General features: G+C 55.6%; 1 protein-coding gene across 4 annotated transcripts in view; it reads right to left on the bottom strand.

Annotated features, from left to right (window-relative positions):
* The window catches only part of DLGAP4 (DLG associated protein 4), a 177,660-nt gene that overhangs the window by 149,804 nt on the left and 10,140 nt on the right, over positions 1-17,716 (bottom strand). For all 4 annotated transcript variants that reach the window (XM_030010511.2, XM_030010508.2, XM_030010509.2 and 1 more), the window contains exon 2: positions 565-702. Coding sequence is in view for 3 of the 4 variants with exons in the window: in XM_030010508.2 (XP_029866368.1) it covers positions 565-616 (52 nt within the window). In the remaining variant the exon portion in view is untranslated. The remainder of the gene's footprint in view (positions 1-564; positions 703-17,716) is intronic.

The following is a 17,716-nucleotide window of genomic DNA, read 5'->3' as shown; positions in this document are numbered from 1 at the left end:
GCAAACCATGGTGAGGGGCAGCCCCACAGACCCCACTGCACCTACACCTGGAGGGTGTAGGTGCCTCCTGGGTCTGCTTGCCACTTGGCTCACGGCCTGCCTGGTCTCCATGGGCTCTGCCCCACAGCCACAGCAGGAGCCTGGATGCTCCCGTGCTCTGGCATTGCTCCAGCCACTGCCCAGCATCACAGCCATCACCCAGAGCAGACACCGTCACAGCTCTCCCTGCCCCCAGACCCGTAACAGAATCCTCCAGCCACCCTCTGCCCCAGGCCACTGGGGCCATGCCAGGACCTCATATCAGCTCACCTGTGCACCCCAGACAGCCCCTCCATCTCCCCCTACCCTGCCAGCAGTACCTCTCCTCCTTTGCTGCCGCTCGGCGCTCAGGCTCTCTTTTCGCCTCACAGGGCAACAGCATCCCAAGAGAGGAGAAGCCCACAGCTTTCCAACACCCACAGGCTCCTCTTGCCTTTTGCCCCAAGGAAACCCCATGGAGCAGGACCATGACCTGTGGGGGTCCTGCCTCAGCCCTGCCCTGCCCGCGGTGCCCGGAGCACTCACAGTCCAGATGCTGCTCTCCGAGGTGACCCTTCTGCCAGGATGCTGCTGTCATTCACGAGCTGGAGGACGTTGGTGGTCCATGCATTGGCTGCAGGGTGGGCAGAGCCAGGTGGCAGCTCTGTGACCGTGCTCCTTGGGCTGAGGAGGACAAAGACGAGTGTGAGCCCAGAGATACATGGATTAACCCCAGTCCCTTCCCCATCACAAAAGAGTCATCCTCCTCCAGTCTTCCCCTGCCCCAGGTCCCTTCAGGCCCACTCAGTGAGGGAGGGATCCAGCAGAGATACTTCTGCTCCAAAGTCCCCAGACCCCAGATATGTCACTACCTATCAAGTTCAGAGCACATTCATACCCAGCATCTCCCACAGGCACTCCTCTCCACCAGCCCTCCCTGGCTCCCCATGTGCCCCTGCCTTCCTTGGGAACACACACTGAGTGGGGCTGACCCACGTCGCACCCATCAGAAGGACTGGTAAAGCCCTTGCAGGGAACCAGCCATGCAGAGAAGAGTGGTCTCAGCTCCCCCATCCCGCAGCAGAGCAAGAGGCAGAGCCAAAGAAGGAACTCGGCAGGGATGCATGTCCATCCCTGGCTTCTCCAGACCTGCTCCAAGCATGGCCATGGACTCATGAGCTCATCAGGAAAAAACAGTCCACCATGACTGGGTGGCAGTCACACTGCTGAGGTCAAATCCTCAGGTGTCACCTGAACTCCTGCTGTGGTCCTGTTGAAATGGACAGCACTGTTTCCCTAACTCCAGGATCTCCATAGCTGTCAGACACCAAAGACTGGGCTCCAGCTTGATGAGGGTGTCCAGGAAGGTCAACAGACTCCAGCATGGTGAGCAACTCACCCTGCTCCAAAGCAAACCTTTTGCCTTATGACTGTTGGTGCACTTGAGACATCACAGCTGCTCTCAGAGGCTTGGAGAAAAAATGGGGTTTAAGCCATGAAAACAGTCAGATGTGCCACAAAGCTAAAGAACAGGGCACCTTCCCGCTGCTTTCTGTCAGACTGGCTAACCACACCAGTGACATGCACATCTGTCCTCCCCATGCACTTTGAAAAGAGCAGCTTACACTCTGATCGGATTAGAGGAAGAAAACTGCATTGCAATAAATCCAGGGAGGGAACTGACTGCCTGGGCTTTAATCTGAGGAGAGCCTTCAAGATAAGAGCATTAAGAAGTGGGGATAAAGCAGCCTTCATGCAGGAATGGTCTGTGCTGGTCCCTAGTCTGGGAAGCAGCACAGCAGAGCTGGCTGTGGCATGCCCTGGCACCTGAGAGCAGCTCAGCACGTCCCTTCTAACATGACCTGTCTTTCCATGCCTGCAGCCCCCTCAGTGCAGGAGATGGGGGAGGTCTAAGGAGGGCAGGGCATAGGACACAGAGGATCACTCCAAAAGCTTGTATCAGGAGCCTGAAATCCCAAGGGGGAACAAGGACAGCACAGTCCTTATCAGGAGACCTTGGAGCAGGGTGGGATCTCTCCCCATAGTCCCTCATTCCAGTAAGGGGATCTGGTACCTCCCAGCTCTGACTGCACTTCAGCCCCAAGCTGACACTGGATTCCCTCCTCTGCGAAGTCCTTCTTCTGCCTCCTGAATGCGGGGCCAGAGGCAACATACAATCTGCAGAGCTCTGCTCCTCCTTCAGAGGCATTCACTGAGAGCCATCACCACCTGGGTGATCTCCAACCCTGACCCATGCCCCATGGATGGGATTGGAGCTTGACAGCTCCTGCAGCAAAGCAGACACAACTTGCTCCTCCAAGAAAGCCAGGTACCTTTTCCTCCGCATGTCCCTTTAGAGGTAATCCCCACACCAGCACCAGGGGAGAGGAAGGGAATAAGAAGTGTCAACCTGCATCATCTGTTGAAGGCTGAGGAAAGCAATCTGCTCCCACACTAGGTTTGCACGTGGAGGACCCGTGTGTCAGATGGGCAGAAGCCACCTGGGATGTGGTCAGTGGTGAAAGCACAGAGTGGAGCCACCCCTCATGCCGGTGCAATCTGTTTGGCGTAAGCGGGGACTGACAACACAGGGGGCAGCTCCTGGTGCAGGATCTTGTGCACTCAGCTAGCAAAGCCCTGGCTGAGTGCACAGCTTCATCGTGCTCCTGAGATGAATGGAGCCAGCCCTGCAGCGTGGTGTAAGTAATTGAGGAAAAAACATTTGTAAGGCAGGAGACAGCTGGATTAAAAGGTGAAGGCCAAAAAGCAAATGAAAAGAGAATCATTGATGATGGATGGGAAAGCAGTACCAGAGTCCAGTGTTTTCCTGGATGTGCTGTTGAACAGCAGTAAGACAAGAAGAGCAGAGATCAAATCATCGAAAGAGCTTGGACAGCCATGGGGGCTTGCAGAGCCTATTGCAGTTGAAAAGGCACAGTCAGCTGCTGAGCTCCAAGTTTCCCAGCCTTGCTGGGAGACCCTGGTGCTGGTCCCACAGCCCACATCTGGTCTGCCGACCAGTGTTAGGATCACTGCTTGCAGAGGCTATGCACGTGAAGGTCTGCCCCAGATGAAGTTCAGCAGTGACCATTACCGCCTGCCAGGTGAAGTTCAGCAGAATGACCATTACTGCCTGCCTAGCACAGCCCCTCCTGTGCATCTTTTGCTGCACTTTGTCGTGTCCTGGCCCTATCTCTGCAGAGCAGAAACCCCCAAACATCTGGTGCATTCTTCTTGAGGGCATTCAGAGAGACAGCACAGAACACACTATAAAGGTCATTACTGCAGTTTGCTTTGCTAATTGCTGCTGATCAGACAGCTTTCTTGGCAAGGGGGGAAAAAGACATTTGGGTAGAAGAAAAATAAATCAACTTCATAAGACAGGATAGTTCAAAACTTCTCTCTTTGCACCAGGTGCCAAGCAGACACAAGCTACCCCGGCAAAGACAGGGGCTGTGACTGCCAGGCAAACTGGTCGAGAGCCTCAGGATAAGTCCCATCCATGGTGCAGGGAGAGTGGAGGAGCCAAGGTGAGCCACTGCCCAACAACTGCTGCATAGGCAGACTGAGAAGTGGTCAGACTTGCCAACCACAGAGCAGCTTCCTCTCCCCACCATGGTAAGGACCGACAGGGGAGATCACAGCCCCATCATCCCCAACATCCCTCCCCTGTGACTTTCCACATCCTTGCATCACCACTGCAGTTATTTGACTCTGGGCCCATCAGAAAGCGCAAACTGCTGTACCACTTTCCCTGTCTGGCATCAGGCCACCTCCACACCACCTCCACACCCTCTCAGCACAGCCCAGGAACCAGTCTCCCCACACTCTACTTCCCTTTTCTTCAGGACCAAGGCAACCTCCAACAGGTTTCAATTCTTGTTCCCCCAGTCCCGAACACTAACCAGAGCCCTTCTGTCTCAGCTGCCTCACAAGTCATTCTCTGCCGGACCTAAAACTCAGCTGGGACTGAGAGAGCAGATGTGACTGCCTGATCCCATGCAGGTCACCTGTTACAAAGCAAAGCACAAAACTGCTCTGCTTGGTTTTCTTTAAAAAACAGTTTGCTTCAGTGTCCTGGACAACCCTACATATTCACAAGACCCTGAAGCAAACCCAGAAGCATTTGCCAGTAGGAGGTTTCCCAGACTGAAAAGCACAAGCAGAAAGATTCATCCCACCCCATCATTTCCCAGTGGGCTGAGGACAGTGACATGAGGCTGGCCCAGGGCTGTCCCCACACACTAAGAGACGGGTTGTATGGCCCCTGCTGTAAATTCTCCACCATGCTGCGGATCCTACCACTGCACAACACCAGTAGAAAGACCTTCCCCAGTACATCTGATGAGCACTGCATCTGTCTTGCAACTAGATATCATGAGGCCAGAGGGGTAATGACTTGCCAAAGAGATCACAGGGAGCCAAGAGCAGACCCAGGGATGGAGCTTGTATCTCCCAAAGCCCAGACTCTTGGCCTCATCATCCAGCACACAAGCAGACTAGGAGCCAGAGCAGCCCCAAAAGCATCCATCTCAGAGGGATGGGGACTCTGGGTAACACGGTACTCTATCTGTGCAACATCATTCCCTAAAGAAACACTCTGGTTCATCATCAGCACACTCTGGGCAGCAAGATGCACTCAACAGAGAACCACCAGGCCACGATCGAGCCATTGAGGAGAGCTGCTGGGATCACTATGGCCAGGATCACCGGAACCACTCACAGAAGACTTAAAATCCATGCTGGAATATTAGTGCCAGAGTCCAGTCCCCTACCACACAAATACAGCAGGACCCATGCTTGGGGACACTGGTGCTGGTGTCTGAACAACCAGCTCCTTCCCTCCTAGGCAGATCTCCCAGTGAGCTCAGCAGGAGATACAACCATTACCCCCAGTCCCAGGGCAGTGGGAGCCCCCCCAGCCCAGGGACCCATTAGAAACCCATGAGAAAACCCATTACAAATTTAACTAAGAAGGAGGTTTAAGGCACAACCAGCCCTCGCTGGGCTGGGAGGAGCCCTGGGGCTCAGGTGGCTCCAAACCTAAGGAGCAAAATGACTCCAAAATTGGAGGAGCAGACAGCAAGGTATGCGAATGCCCTAGCAGAGACGGATCAGAGACGCCTCCAGCAGGAGAAGCAGCTCCCCTTCTGCTCACTGAAACCTTGACTGCAGAGTCCATCCCTCAGTGCTGGAGGAGATGGATGGTGGCTAGGAAACTTCGGGGAGGGCTCTCAGTGCCACTAACCTGGAGGACACAGGCCACCTCCAGGGAAGGACGAGGGCAGGGCTCGAGGGCAAGGCTCTCTTGAGAAAGCTGGAGGGGGCTTTCTCTGCTAGGGCAGAGGGTGTAAGGTCCCCAGAGGACAGGCACTGCTGCTCCTTTTGCGGGCGAGGCTGGATTCAGGTGTTAAAGAGCTGGAAAGGACAGGGGAGATGTATTTCAGCAGTGCTTGAACTCCAGAGGTACTTCAGCATCACAGCAAAGTAAATACCCCATAAAACGTTCATCTAGCAGCTATACTGTAGTGCACAGGTTCATTCACCTCTGTTCCCAGCGCTCTCCTTCGAGATGACGAATAACCATTCACACTGCTGAGGTTTATGATGGAAGCACACAACAAACCCTCAGCCCCAGTAAACGCTAGTGAGGGAGGGGGGAGTCTCAGGACCCCCATCCCAGGCTGCCTGGAGGCAGTGGGAGCAGTTCCTGGGCTCACTGCCAGGGAGGTTTGGGGGAAGCAAAGCAGCTGGGCAGCAAAAGGGAGAAAACCCAGGCCTGAGCTGCAGCCCCATGCAATGCTTGGCTGAGAGTGCTAGAGGGAAAATAACCACGTGGCTGCACCAGGCATAGATCTGGCCCCCAGCGCACACCCCATCACCCATAGCCCCCTCCCGAGGCCACGGCCAGCATCCCCACCATGCTGCACCGCAGGGCAGGAGCACCACCCAGCACAGCATGGGGAAGGTGTGTCCGAGGGCTGCTGCAAAGCAGCTGCTGCGAGTGCTTGCTGTGGGGCACTGCCATCACTCGCCTGACTTGCCACGCTGCTCCCTCCATCTGCTGAACCCAGCACGTTTATTTTTGTGTTTCCAAGTTTGATCAGATCGACTCTTCCACTTTAATCTAATGAGCGCGCTGAGCTGAAACAAACACAATATGTCCATGGAGGGCCGGGGAAGATGTCTGGGGGCACTGCAGAGGCACCATGGGGAGCCTGCAGTACCCTGATGCAGAACCAAGACATGTTTGGTAGCCAGCACAGGCCGAGCTCCCACTCCTCACCCCACACATGCCCACGCAAATATCCCCACAGCTCCAGGGGCTGAAGACCTGAACATGGAAAGGTACCTCTGGAGAGAAAAGCATCCTCCTCAGGCTCTGATCTGTGCATGGCTCTGCTGTTTCCTTCCTTTTCTTGCCCATTTGCCATGCTGCTTGACTGTCTTTCCAGCTAATTACCCCACGGTGCTGTGGGCATGAGCCACTTGGCAGCCGGCATCTGCACTGGCTCCCAGAAATGACCTTGGCCACTCAGAGGACAAGCAGGAACCTTTTTGCCTTCCAGGTTTCCCCCAAGACAGACAAGAAACCTTCAGCGGGAAGGACAACATGCACATCCAGCCCCTGCGGTTTGCTGCTCTCCAGTTGCAAGCTCATCTGCACCAGCTCTGCCAGCTCCGGAGTGTGGCTGGAGGCACCGAGCCTGCAGCTCCCTGCGCTGGGATGGGTCACCTCTACAAGGACCCTCCAGCACCGACTTCCTGCAGAAACTCCCCAGCAGGATTTACCACCAGTCTCAGGCTTGGAAGTTTTTCTCCCTGCTGTTTTTCATACTCAGTTTCATTGCAGTAAAGCCTGGAGACAGGTTTGTTTGCATTCCCGTGGTGTGTGGGCAGTGCAGAGGGAAGCTCAGCCACACTGCTTTGGTGTGAAGAGCTTCAGGGGAGAGCAAGGGCTGGATGTGGGGTCATTTAGGAAGCAATCTGGCCAGGCAGCATCACTGCCACTGCCCCCCTATGCTTCTTCCCTGGTGCAAGGAGAGAGATGGAGCAGAAAGGACCTATCTCAGGAGAAGACACTGTCTGCAGCTCTCCACAGCAGGGACAACAGTCCTTTGGAGCATCTGACCTTGCACCAATGGAAAGCCCCAGGAGCCCTGTGGCTGGGAGACCCTTGGGGTGGAAGGCAAGCTGTCATCTGGCAAATTGTGGGTGCTGCCCGGGCAACAGCTGGGAGGCTGGAGGCAGGGCAGTCTCCTCCTGGCTGCCCAGCTGCCTGGTAGCAGCTCAGCTGGCTCAGCTGGGCTGCCCAGCTGGCCCCAGTGAGGACAACTCCACTCAAGGAGAGGGCTCAGCTGCCCATCACGGGCACTGCTGGTATGTGCATGGGGACGAGCTGGTCATCCGCTCCCATGGGCAGAGGAGGGGGATGTGGGGAAGGCCCCCGGCAGCTCGCCACCCTGCCCTGCTTGGAGGGAGGGCAGGCAGGAGGCAGGGCTGAGGGCAGTGGGCTGGATACGCTGAAGGACTCCAGGGGACAGTGACTCCCATGGAGCAGAGCCAGGCCAGTGCCCAGCCAGGTTCGTCTCCACACGCTGCCTCTTTACACCTTCCCTCGGCCCAGGCTTGTTTTGACCTGGGTGCCAAAGGCTCAGCAGCTTTCCAAGCTCATCTGGCACTTTGGGAAATGCCCCCTCCAAGTGCTCGCATGCTTGGGCTCCTCGGGGGTGAGATGCTGAACTCCTCGGGGAGCTTGAGACAGTGGCACGAGCGTCCCTGCACTGAGGAGCTCAGCACCCACCCATTTGGGGTAAGGTGGCTGTGTTGGCTTAACCTTGAGCCTCACTGCAGTAAAGCTTTGTATGCGGATAGGTTTCCTTCAGTCTCCTCGCCAAACAAAATTCCCCAACTCCCTCCAGCTATCACATCTGCAGATTCTTTTTCCTTAAAATAATAACTAAGTCCATGCCGTGAGAGGCTTGCTCTTGCCCTGCTTTAATAAAGAGGGAAGATGAAAAGACCAGGAGAAGATTTGCTTTTGCAGCACCTCGCTGTCACTCCCAGTTCTGTGCTCTCCGTCCTTATTTCTCATTCTCCTTTCCAGGAGCTGTCTGTAACCCTTTGATAATAACCTCTTCTCTCCCAAAAGCAGGCAGTGTCCTTTCTTGCCTGCACAGCCAGAGAAACGTCACACTTTCCCTTTGATGTCAAGATAATGTATAGATGTAACATCGCGTGTATGTGTGACAAATGCAAACAGCTAGCTCTCTGTCCCAGATTTGGTAATTTAGGGAGAAAAAGGAAAAGCTAGGAAAAAAAAAAAATCTTAAAATGAATTCTGCCCATCCATCACACGCACACAAAGCTGCCTCCAGGCAGCCTGCCCTCCCTGGGGGCCTAGGACCCCTAAATGTTCAGGGCCAGGGCTGCACCGGGGACATACAGGGCCCTGCTGATACCAGGGGTCCTGCATGTCCCCCTGACCCACTGAGCACTGGGGCCAGCCCTGGCAGGTCTCTGTACCCAGAGGAGACGACACCTCACAGCCCAGCAAGAATATGGGGCAGCCACGAACTACCTCGTTACAGCAAAAATAGTAGCTCAAAACCCATGGTTTTGTCAAAAGCAGTTTGGAAGATGGATTTGCAGGAACACCTCATCCACCAGCAGTGCAGGTGCCAGGGCTGCCCCACTGAGCCCAGCTCTTCAGGCACACCACGTGCACTCTCCAGGTGCTGCTTAGGCCCCTGCTCCAGGCTTACAGGAGCCTGTGAAGCCTGGAGAAACCTCCCACTGTTCCCTCTTTACAGTCCCTCTGGCCGAGGAGGAATTTCTGTGGTCCACATGAACTGGGACATGCCTGGTTAGGACAGAGGATGAGCCCCTTCCCTGCACTGCAAGCATGGGAGGCATCACCCCCTCTGGCTACCTCTGCCCTGGGCAGCCCTGGGTCTGGCCTCCAGCCCCAGCCCCCAGGAAACCTCCACACCACCAAGGACCAAGACCTGACCCCTCCAGTCCTGGCACAGCCCTCAGCTGGGTTCAGGGCATGGTTTGGGACCAGCACAGGCAGGAACCATCCCAGGAGGCAGTTCAGATGCAGCCAGCATCCAAACAAGATGGACGAGCACAAGAAAGTCTATTCTCGGGCACAGGGGTCTTTCCTTGGCTCTTGGTCTCAGTGCCAGCTGGGACACATTTAATTGCAGACAAGGCATGGTCTGAACACGGCAGGCTGAACAGAGTGGTGCAGGGGGCCTGCCTCCCTGCCGGTGAAGGCCCTGGGCATGCATCCTACCTCGGCCAAGGAACGCCAGCAACCTCCAGCCCTCCCTCCCCGCCAGCCCCCATGAGATGCATCCGGGCGGTGCGGGCAGCACAAATGGTAAAGCAGGCAAAGCTCAACTTCCTTTCCTGCAAGTCCCCTCCCCACCCCACAGACCTGAGCATCGTTTTCATTTTCATGTTCACATCCTGCTTCTGCAATGGCTTCACAACCAGCCTGGCACGTGCCTGGCAGAGGTGAGGAGCCTTTACAGCCATCCCAGTGTCCCCATGCATGAGCCAGACCTCTGTGTGCTGCTGGTACACAGAGGGAACGACTTTTGACCCCACTGATCCTGTGGTTTATCTAAACGAGTGCCAATGCTGGTGTCAAAGCTACCACTTCACGCGGAGTGGCTTGATCCAAACCACTCCAGGTGGGGAGGACCTGGTTGGCGTCTGGTTTGCCTAAACCAGCCAGCGAGTGCCTGGGGCCACCAAAACCTCCCTGGTGAGCGTGACAAGCATGGCAGGTTGGAGGGCGAAGCCCGCAACAGTGATGACAGGCTTCTTGTGATTACCTGCAAGCACTTGCTCACCCTGGCTTCATGATTCACTGCTTGGGTAGCACAGCATAGTGGGTCAGGGCGAGAGCCGGGGGAAGCTCACCTGCAGCAAGAGGGCCAGGAGCCAGCAGACGGGGTCCTGCACACTCTGTCGACCCACTGTCAGCAGCCCCGGCTGTGGCTGGGCTGGGACCTCCCACAGTCAGCACGTACCAAACAGCATGTTTCACTTGGGGCATGACCAGGGCAGTGAGCTTGGGCACGTTGGTGGGACACACTCTTGCCCAGAAAGCCAGCGCCTGTCCTTCTCTGGATCCAGGCCCTGATGGTGCACAAAGGTCTTGCACTGCATGGTGATCTGTTCCTGTGCTTTGTTCCTTGCAAGCCACTCGTAGCCAGGCCTGGCTTTAAGCTTGTCTTCCAGGAACCTCTTGTTCATCCCCAAAGCAGGCTGTCCCCTGCCAACTCATAACTTTATGTAAGACCAGGGACCACAGTAAGTGCAGCTCCCGAGGCTCCCCAGCTCCCTGCTCCAGCCACAGTGCCCCTTCCATCCCACTGACACCTCCTCCTGCTCCTCTGGGAGCTGGGTGGCTCTCACCACCCTCTTCATGAACGTGTAGGCAGCTGCCTCAGGGTGCAGATGCGTGGGGGTTTGCAAGAATGAGCACCAAAAACGGAGTGTGTGGCTTCTCCAGCCTTCCTGCAAAATCGCTTGCTTTCTCCTTTTACCTCTGGCTCTGATGCAGACCCTCAGCATCAGGGGAACTGTGGGGAGCTGGGACTGGGGTAAGAAGTTGCCCTCCTTGTCCATGCTGCTCACCTGCCCTCTCTGAATGCCCCAGACCACTCTCCCCTATTAATGGGAATCTGTGAGAAAGGTTGAGTTTATCTAAGCCAGAATCGCTAAGAGCCCTGGAACTCTGCTCAGTCATTAACTGGTGAGTAAAGCACGCTCAGTGAGTCACCAATGCTATTACAAACACTTTCTTCTAAAGTCTGTAGAAATGAGTAGGAAAGTGGTGTTCCTTGAAGTCACTGGTTGCAGCTGTTTCCTTCCATCAAGATCTCTGCTCTGGGACCTGGGACGGCTCCATCCCCCTGGCCTGCCCCAGAGGCACCTGCCTCCCCCAAGGCTGTGCCCCCCGGGGCCAGGCTCTTCACGCCTGGGGTGACAACATGAGCTGCATCTTTACCACTCCCACCACCCTTCCTGTGCTTTGTGGCTGCACCTCATATTAAGCCATTTATAAAGGTTAATGCATGCAGGACAGATATGCTTTTCCCAGATTAATTGATGCTAAGGACAGCAGCAGCAAGGAGTTGCTCAGTGACATCCATAATGTGGTGAGGGCTGCATGACCCTCTCCCAGCATGCTACTACTCCTTGGTCCCCTCAGTCTGCCCAAAGCGCTGATTCTGCCTGTCACCACTGTTAATAATCCCAGAGCTCCCTATGAGCCTCAACACCCATCATCACCCTGTGCTGCAGGTCTGCCTGCTGCCCTTCTCCTGGCTCAGCCCCACTCCACACCATGACCACTCTCCCCTCCCCTACACTTGCGTGTGTAGGGAAGCTGCTGTGACCCCTCTGTGAACTTCCACCTCCATTCCCAACCTCTGCCTTGCTCCATAGAGCATGGCTTGGTCTGTCCAAGGGCCACACAGAGATGCTGACACTTGGGATAGGCTGTGGCCATCACACCAAACTCCTGCTTCACTGCTGCTCTTGATGGCCAGCAGTCCAGCCCAGCCCATCTCCATGCTGGCCTCCTCTCCCTGCCCATCTAACCTGGGTCCGCTCCTGCTTGCTCCGCTCACTGCCCTCTGTGCACCTCCCACCTTCATTCCCTCTTCCTTTGCATCGTCTTTTTCAGCTTGTTAGCTTTTTTTCCCCTTGTTAGCTTTTTTTCCCCTTTTGCTCCCAGGTCTCATTTTATCCTCAGCCTTGAAAATGCAAACGCTTACCAGCACACCAAAGACCCGACCCACACTGGGACGGGTTTGCCCTGGGGGGCTTCCCTGACACCAGCCCATCCCAACTCCAGTGTGACTGCTCAGCTGGCTCGCCAGCAGTGCAAAGGGCTCCAGCTCCCACCAGCTACGCCACCCTGCCACATCCACCACCTTGGAGGAGCTGACTTGCAAGCCAGCCTGCTGCTGGGGCTGCCATGCAGATTATTTTACATTTCGTATCACAAAGAGAAATGAAAATGCCAAAACTCTGGAGAAGGAAGAGAAAGGTGCGTTGGACCAAAGAGAAAAGGGAGAGCAATTCTTGCAGAGACTGAGGACCCTGCAGGAAGCCCTTCTGCCTTATCCCTGCCTGGATGCCTTGCTGGCTGGGGCAAGCTCTGCTCTGTGCTGCCATCCCCCATGTCCGGCCCAGGCTCCAGGGCTAGACACTAAGACCTTCCTATTCAAAAGGATTACAAATTACTGTCTGATCCACTAATTAGGAAGTGAAGATGAGTGTGCTTCTGACAGTGACGTTTAGCAGCCATTTAGAAATTGCTCTGAAGGCAGCAAGTCGCTGTGAGCACACCGCAGCATGCAGCCGCATCTGCTCCATGCCAGCAAGCCCAGGACCACCCTGCTGGCCCCACTGCCAGCAGCTCCCTCTCGCCCTGGGAGGCTCTGCCCAACGCCATCCCCAGCTCGCACAGCTCCTGCAGTGAGTCTTGCCCTTCTGCAGAGCTCATCTGGCTCTCAAGGCTGTCCCCAGGCCATTTGGCTCCTAGCCCCGCTGCCATTACTTCATATTTATTTAACAAAATTAAAACCTGCTTAGTGGGGCCAATTGAAGGCAGGGGAGATAAATCAGATCTTCATGCTGCTGCCAGAGAAGAGCAGCCTGGCGCCGAGCTGGAGGCCACCTGGGCTGTCTCAGGGGGACACGGACCCTGCTTCCCATGACTGGCAAGTCACACCGGGGGACTGGCCATCGGCAGGCAGCAGCACAGCAAGCGCCCCAGAAAGCTCACGCCACTTCCTGGGGTTCCCACTTGTCTCCTTCCCCACGTGGCTGCTGGTGGCAGGGAGCTGGCTCTGGCTGGGGATGGACTCCAGGAGGAAAGCCCCAACTGGCACCTCCATGCTGTGATGGGACTCGCCGACAGCCACGGGCAATGCAGTCCTTGTGCGTGCAGACAGGCATGGCCACACGTCCGAGAGGATCGCCCCAGCTCCGCGGCCACCGGCAGGCCATGATGGAAGCAGCCCCATGCCTGGGTGTTTTGGGTAATGCCCATGATAAGTGTGTGGAGGCTGCTCTGAACACCTCCTCCAGACACAGCCCAGAGACAAGATGCTGCTCCCAGCAAAGGAGGAGCAGCAGAACTGGCCTCAGCCCCTTCTGAACCCTTGCTGTCTCTAGCAGGGCCCCTGTTTCCCATGTAGTTTGTTACAGGACCAGGCTCCTCTCTCCTGGGTGAGAAACTTGCTCCAGATCAAACAGGAGATGAGGTGGGTCTAGGACCATCTCAGGAACTGCTCTACAGCTTTGCCCTTCCCAAAAGTCATCCTAGTGCTCACCCCCCTTCCCCAGCATCACCCCCCTTCTAAAACCCAACCAACGGGCACAAAGCCAAGCAGCCCAGCTACCTCCAGCAGTGCTCCATGCTGTGTGCAAAGACTTTGCATAGGAGAAACAGCAAAGAGCCAGAGCTCGAAAGCATGAGCCACATCCTCAGTGCACAAGGGCAGAGATACTCCTGCCCTCCACCCCCGGTATGACCCTGCTGGGACTTGACATCTGCAAGACCCACCCTGGACTGTCCCCCACCCTGCGTGTCCCCAGGTGCTCCCCGCCGACCCTTGGTGCTGAGTGAGCCTTCTGGCACCACCCTGATTCGGCATCATCCAACACAGAAATGCAAATATGATGTGAAGGCAGAGGGAGGAGATGGGAAGCCTCAGTGACAGGTACAGGCACCCACAGAGGAGCAGCTTCATGACAAAGATGAACCCGGTCAGCTTAAGGTATTATTAGATTGAGTTACAGTGGTATTAATGAGTGCTTTCAATTTTAATGAAGTTAATCTACCTATAAAAGCTCTTTATGCCCATAAACATATGATCTGAGAGAGAATAGGACTTTCAGTCACATTTTTACGACATTTGAGTATGTTTTTTGCAGACACCTATTTAACAGCGATGCCAGCACAACAGCTGGGAGAAAAGCACCCACTGTCCGAACTGCAGCTCCCTGCACCATGCCAATTAAATGTGGAGTGATCTCTTGCTCAAGCTGCACATACTTCTAGGGGAGGCAAGATTTCATGTTCCCATTATGATAAAAGTTAGAAAAACTGTGAATTTCAATGGAAAAATATACATTGTCTTTTCTCCACTGGGAGAAGATGGTGCACACAGAACAAAGAGCTCATGGAAATGATGATAAGCCCCAGTCCAGTAGAGCACCCCGGCCTGCTGGGGTCTCCCTGTCCTCCCCCTCTTCCCATCTCGAGTAGAGAGGCCAGCCTGCTGGCCAGGGTCTTCCAGAAGGAGTCATGCTGGAGCCGGTCTCCAGCCTCCAGTAGGCCCTTGTCTGCTTTGCCAGCAGAGGTTCATTTTTCTGATGCCTCCAGTTACTCTTGAAGTAGGGTGCGGGTGGCCTGGGTTCAATTTACTGGCTCTTTCCCAGGCTTGGTCTTTCCCATCACTGGGGAAAACAGGAGAGTCAGAGCCTGCTTCAGATCTGGGATGACCTCCTCAAATCCATAGGTATGGACTTTCTCCTCTCCTCCTTGTCAACCCTGTGAAATTCCCCTTTCTGAGCAATGCCGGCTGTGGTCCAGGTGCCAGAGGACACCAGGGCTCCCTGAGCAGCATTGCCTTGCCCAGGCTAATCCTCCTTGCCTGGAGGAGAGGACAAACAGAGCCACTGTACTCAAAAACATCAAGCTGACCAGAAAGCCATCCCGTCACATCTTCAGAGAGAGGAAAGAGCAGGAATGGCACTGGAAATTCAAACATGTCTGGGCTGGGTTCAGCGCAGAGGTGAGTCCTCGCCAGCTACAGCAATGGCTTGGTCTCCCACCATTTTGGCTTTCCAACCAAAAATGCCTCTCCCTTCAGCCCACCCCATCCTCCTGCAGCATTGCCAAGGGCAGCAGATGCCACGTACCATGGGAGCCACCAGCAGCACCCAGCCCTGCTCCCACCCTGCTCTGCTCGCCCCATTGCCAGCAGCTCTATCACAGCTTGGTGGGGCTAGGGAAAACTTGGGGGTTCCTAAAGCTCTTCCTACACTGGGACCTCACCACAGAGTGTTACAAGCCACCCTCAGACACATCCCTATGCCAGCACCAAGGCAGGACAGTCCTGCCTGCACCCACAGGCCAGCTCACCGATGCACCCGCCTGCACCGTGCTGCTCGTGGCACTGCCCAGGGCCAGCAGCCAGGGTGAGCCAGAGCTTCTGCTTGCACAAAGTTCCCTGAAGGCCACAATGTGCTGTGAATTCTTCTCATGGAAAAGGTCCTGATGTGCCCCACGGTCCCATGCACCCCCTCATGGGGTCACTTCCCTGCCAAGAGTGGGAAATATCAAAGCAGCTGCCCTTCACCCTCCTCTTTTCTCCTCCTGGTTATGTCATCCCTGGCTTGGAGGTGACACACATGGCTGCCAGGGGCACCTGGTCCATACTGCCTGCTACAGCTGGTGGCAATGGCACTGCTTCTCTCCCAGCCAAGACATCAAATTGAGGCAAGTGTCCTCCAGCAGGAGGGGGACAAAGCCCTGTCTGGGGCAGGCACAGGCACAGTCGTGTGTACCACATCTGGAGAGGTAAAGAGCAGCAGCTCCCAAGTGCTCCCGCCAGCGTGAGCCAGGAGCCGTGGCTGAGCAGGCAGAGGAGCAGGCAGCGGTGCTGTGACGAGGCTGAGCAGCCGCTTCTGAGCCAGTGAGTTAATCAATCTGTCCTCAGGTGGGAAACTGGACCTGACTCCTGGGGAGAACAGCCTGGAGACCCAAGCACTGAGCCTGATGTACATAAATATCCCTTCACAGCCCTCTGAGAAAGGGAGGTTAAAGCAGCTTTACATCTCCAGTGTAAACCAGTAGATCAGTATAAACAGGCATTTGTGGAATTAAAATTTCTTTTCTCTTTCTCTGAAATTTGCCTTGGTTCATAGAGACCTCGGTTGTTTCTGCAGCAGACTGGCAGTTACCATGAGGGATGCTCGCAGAGCAAACTCTGCAGGGAGCACCCACAGATCCACCCCAGACCTGGATGGGAGCTTGGCAGAGGGACCCTGATGGAGCTGGTGGGTGCTTGGTCTGAGCCCATCCCTGTGCAGGAACTGGAAGTGGCTGGAGGAGTGGGGATGCCAAACACACTCCTGGCTGCTGGCAGGGGCAGAAGTGGCAGGATTTGGTAGCTTGACATCAGAACCACCAAGCAGGACTTCCCAAATAGCTATGGCTCAGTTTCTTTGGCAGGACCAGTCCAGGAGGATCAACTGATCAACACCAGGATGTGCAGAACACCCTGGGGCAGAAATCAATAGCAGGCCGCTTAGCACCTAGGCTGTGGTCATTAATCAATCAACATGAGAACACCACAGGGTGTTTAGAGAAGAGCTGTGGCACTGAGCAGAAGTGAACCAGACCAAGCCAGAGCAGGCCCTGGCTTTTCTTCTCCCCAAAATGGCACACTACCAGCAGTAGCAAGGAGCTGCATGTTAGCAGGAGGACTAGGGCGATGTGTGCTACCAGGAGTCTCTGCACTTCTGGAGCTACCCCAAGATGGTTTGTTTCATGGATGTTTTGAGGGACAAGGCTCTCCAGGGGCAGTGCAGATGCAGTTTGGGATGTCCACTAATGAGGTTAAGAGCCTGACTTGGGGGGACCCCTCCACCCCCTAACTTGCCTGTGGGGCTTTGGCTGCTGTTGCAGGCACTGGATTTGGTCACTTCTTCCCACAGGTGTGCAGAGTTTCAGGTGCTGATCTGTGCTCAGCTCCTGCCAGCATCACCTCACTGACCCCTCTCTTGTAGGTCAGCAGGGTCCACCAAAGCCACCAAAACCCACAGCAGAGGAGAGGAGACATGGTCATCTAGCAAGCAGACCAGGCAGTGCTTCTTGGAGCAGCACAGGGAAGGAGGGAGCAAACCAGTCAGGGCTCATTGCCTGCAAGTGGCTCACCTTCGTGGGGACAAGCGGTACCACCAAAGTAGGGCTGCCAGGCTCCCTGGGGCCACGGCGGCACAAAGACTTTCTCAGCGCACTGCACAGAACAGGGCGTATCATCTAATTATATCGGCTCTGTCCCACAAAGAGGAGCTGGGAGATGGGGTGCCCTATTTACGCAGCTCTCCTCTGGTCCCCAGCAGCTGCTGCGCTGGTGCTAGCCCACCCCTTGCCCAGGTACTGCGATGGGCCCATGTCCTTCAGCCTAATCAGCTGGAGGAGGGGAGCAGCAGCTCCCCACCGCCCGCACCTCCGCACCTAGCAAGGCTTGCCTGGTACAACCACTCCCTGCGTCCATGTTTGCTTTTGGTGGGGAGGGAAGACAGTTGCATGGGTCTGAGGCGGTGTCTGATGGATCAGTGGCCTCTCTTCATCCCACCCTCCAGCCTTTGGACTGACTAATACTGGGCTGCCCTGAGGGCTGCAAGTGATCTCACACTTGCCACCAAGGTCTGAGCATAAGATCAGGCACTCTGGGGGAAGAAGCCCACCCTGGGCAGTCCAGCAGTGCAATCCCACAAGGGTGCTGGAGCTTGTGGCCTGGGCAGATGTGTCCTCACCACACCACCTCGCACATGCACCCACGTCAGGAGCCATGAAGGGGTCTGCAGCAAAGGGATTCCAGCTAGCTCCGAGTGGGTGGCACAAACACCCCAAGACTGACAGTTTTGT

The sequence above is a fragment of the Aquila chrysaetos genome, chromosome 3, assembly GCF_900496995.4.
Source record: "Aquila chrysaetos chrysaetos chromosome 3, bAquChr1.4, whole genome shotgun sequence".
Classification (NCBI taxonomy): domain Eukaryota; kingdom Metazoa; phylum Chordata; class Aves; order Accipitriformes; family Accipitridae; genus Aquila; species Aquila chrysaetos.
This window is presented reverse-complemented; position numbering and strand designations above follow the sequence as displayed.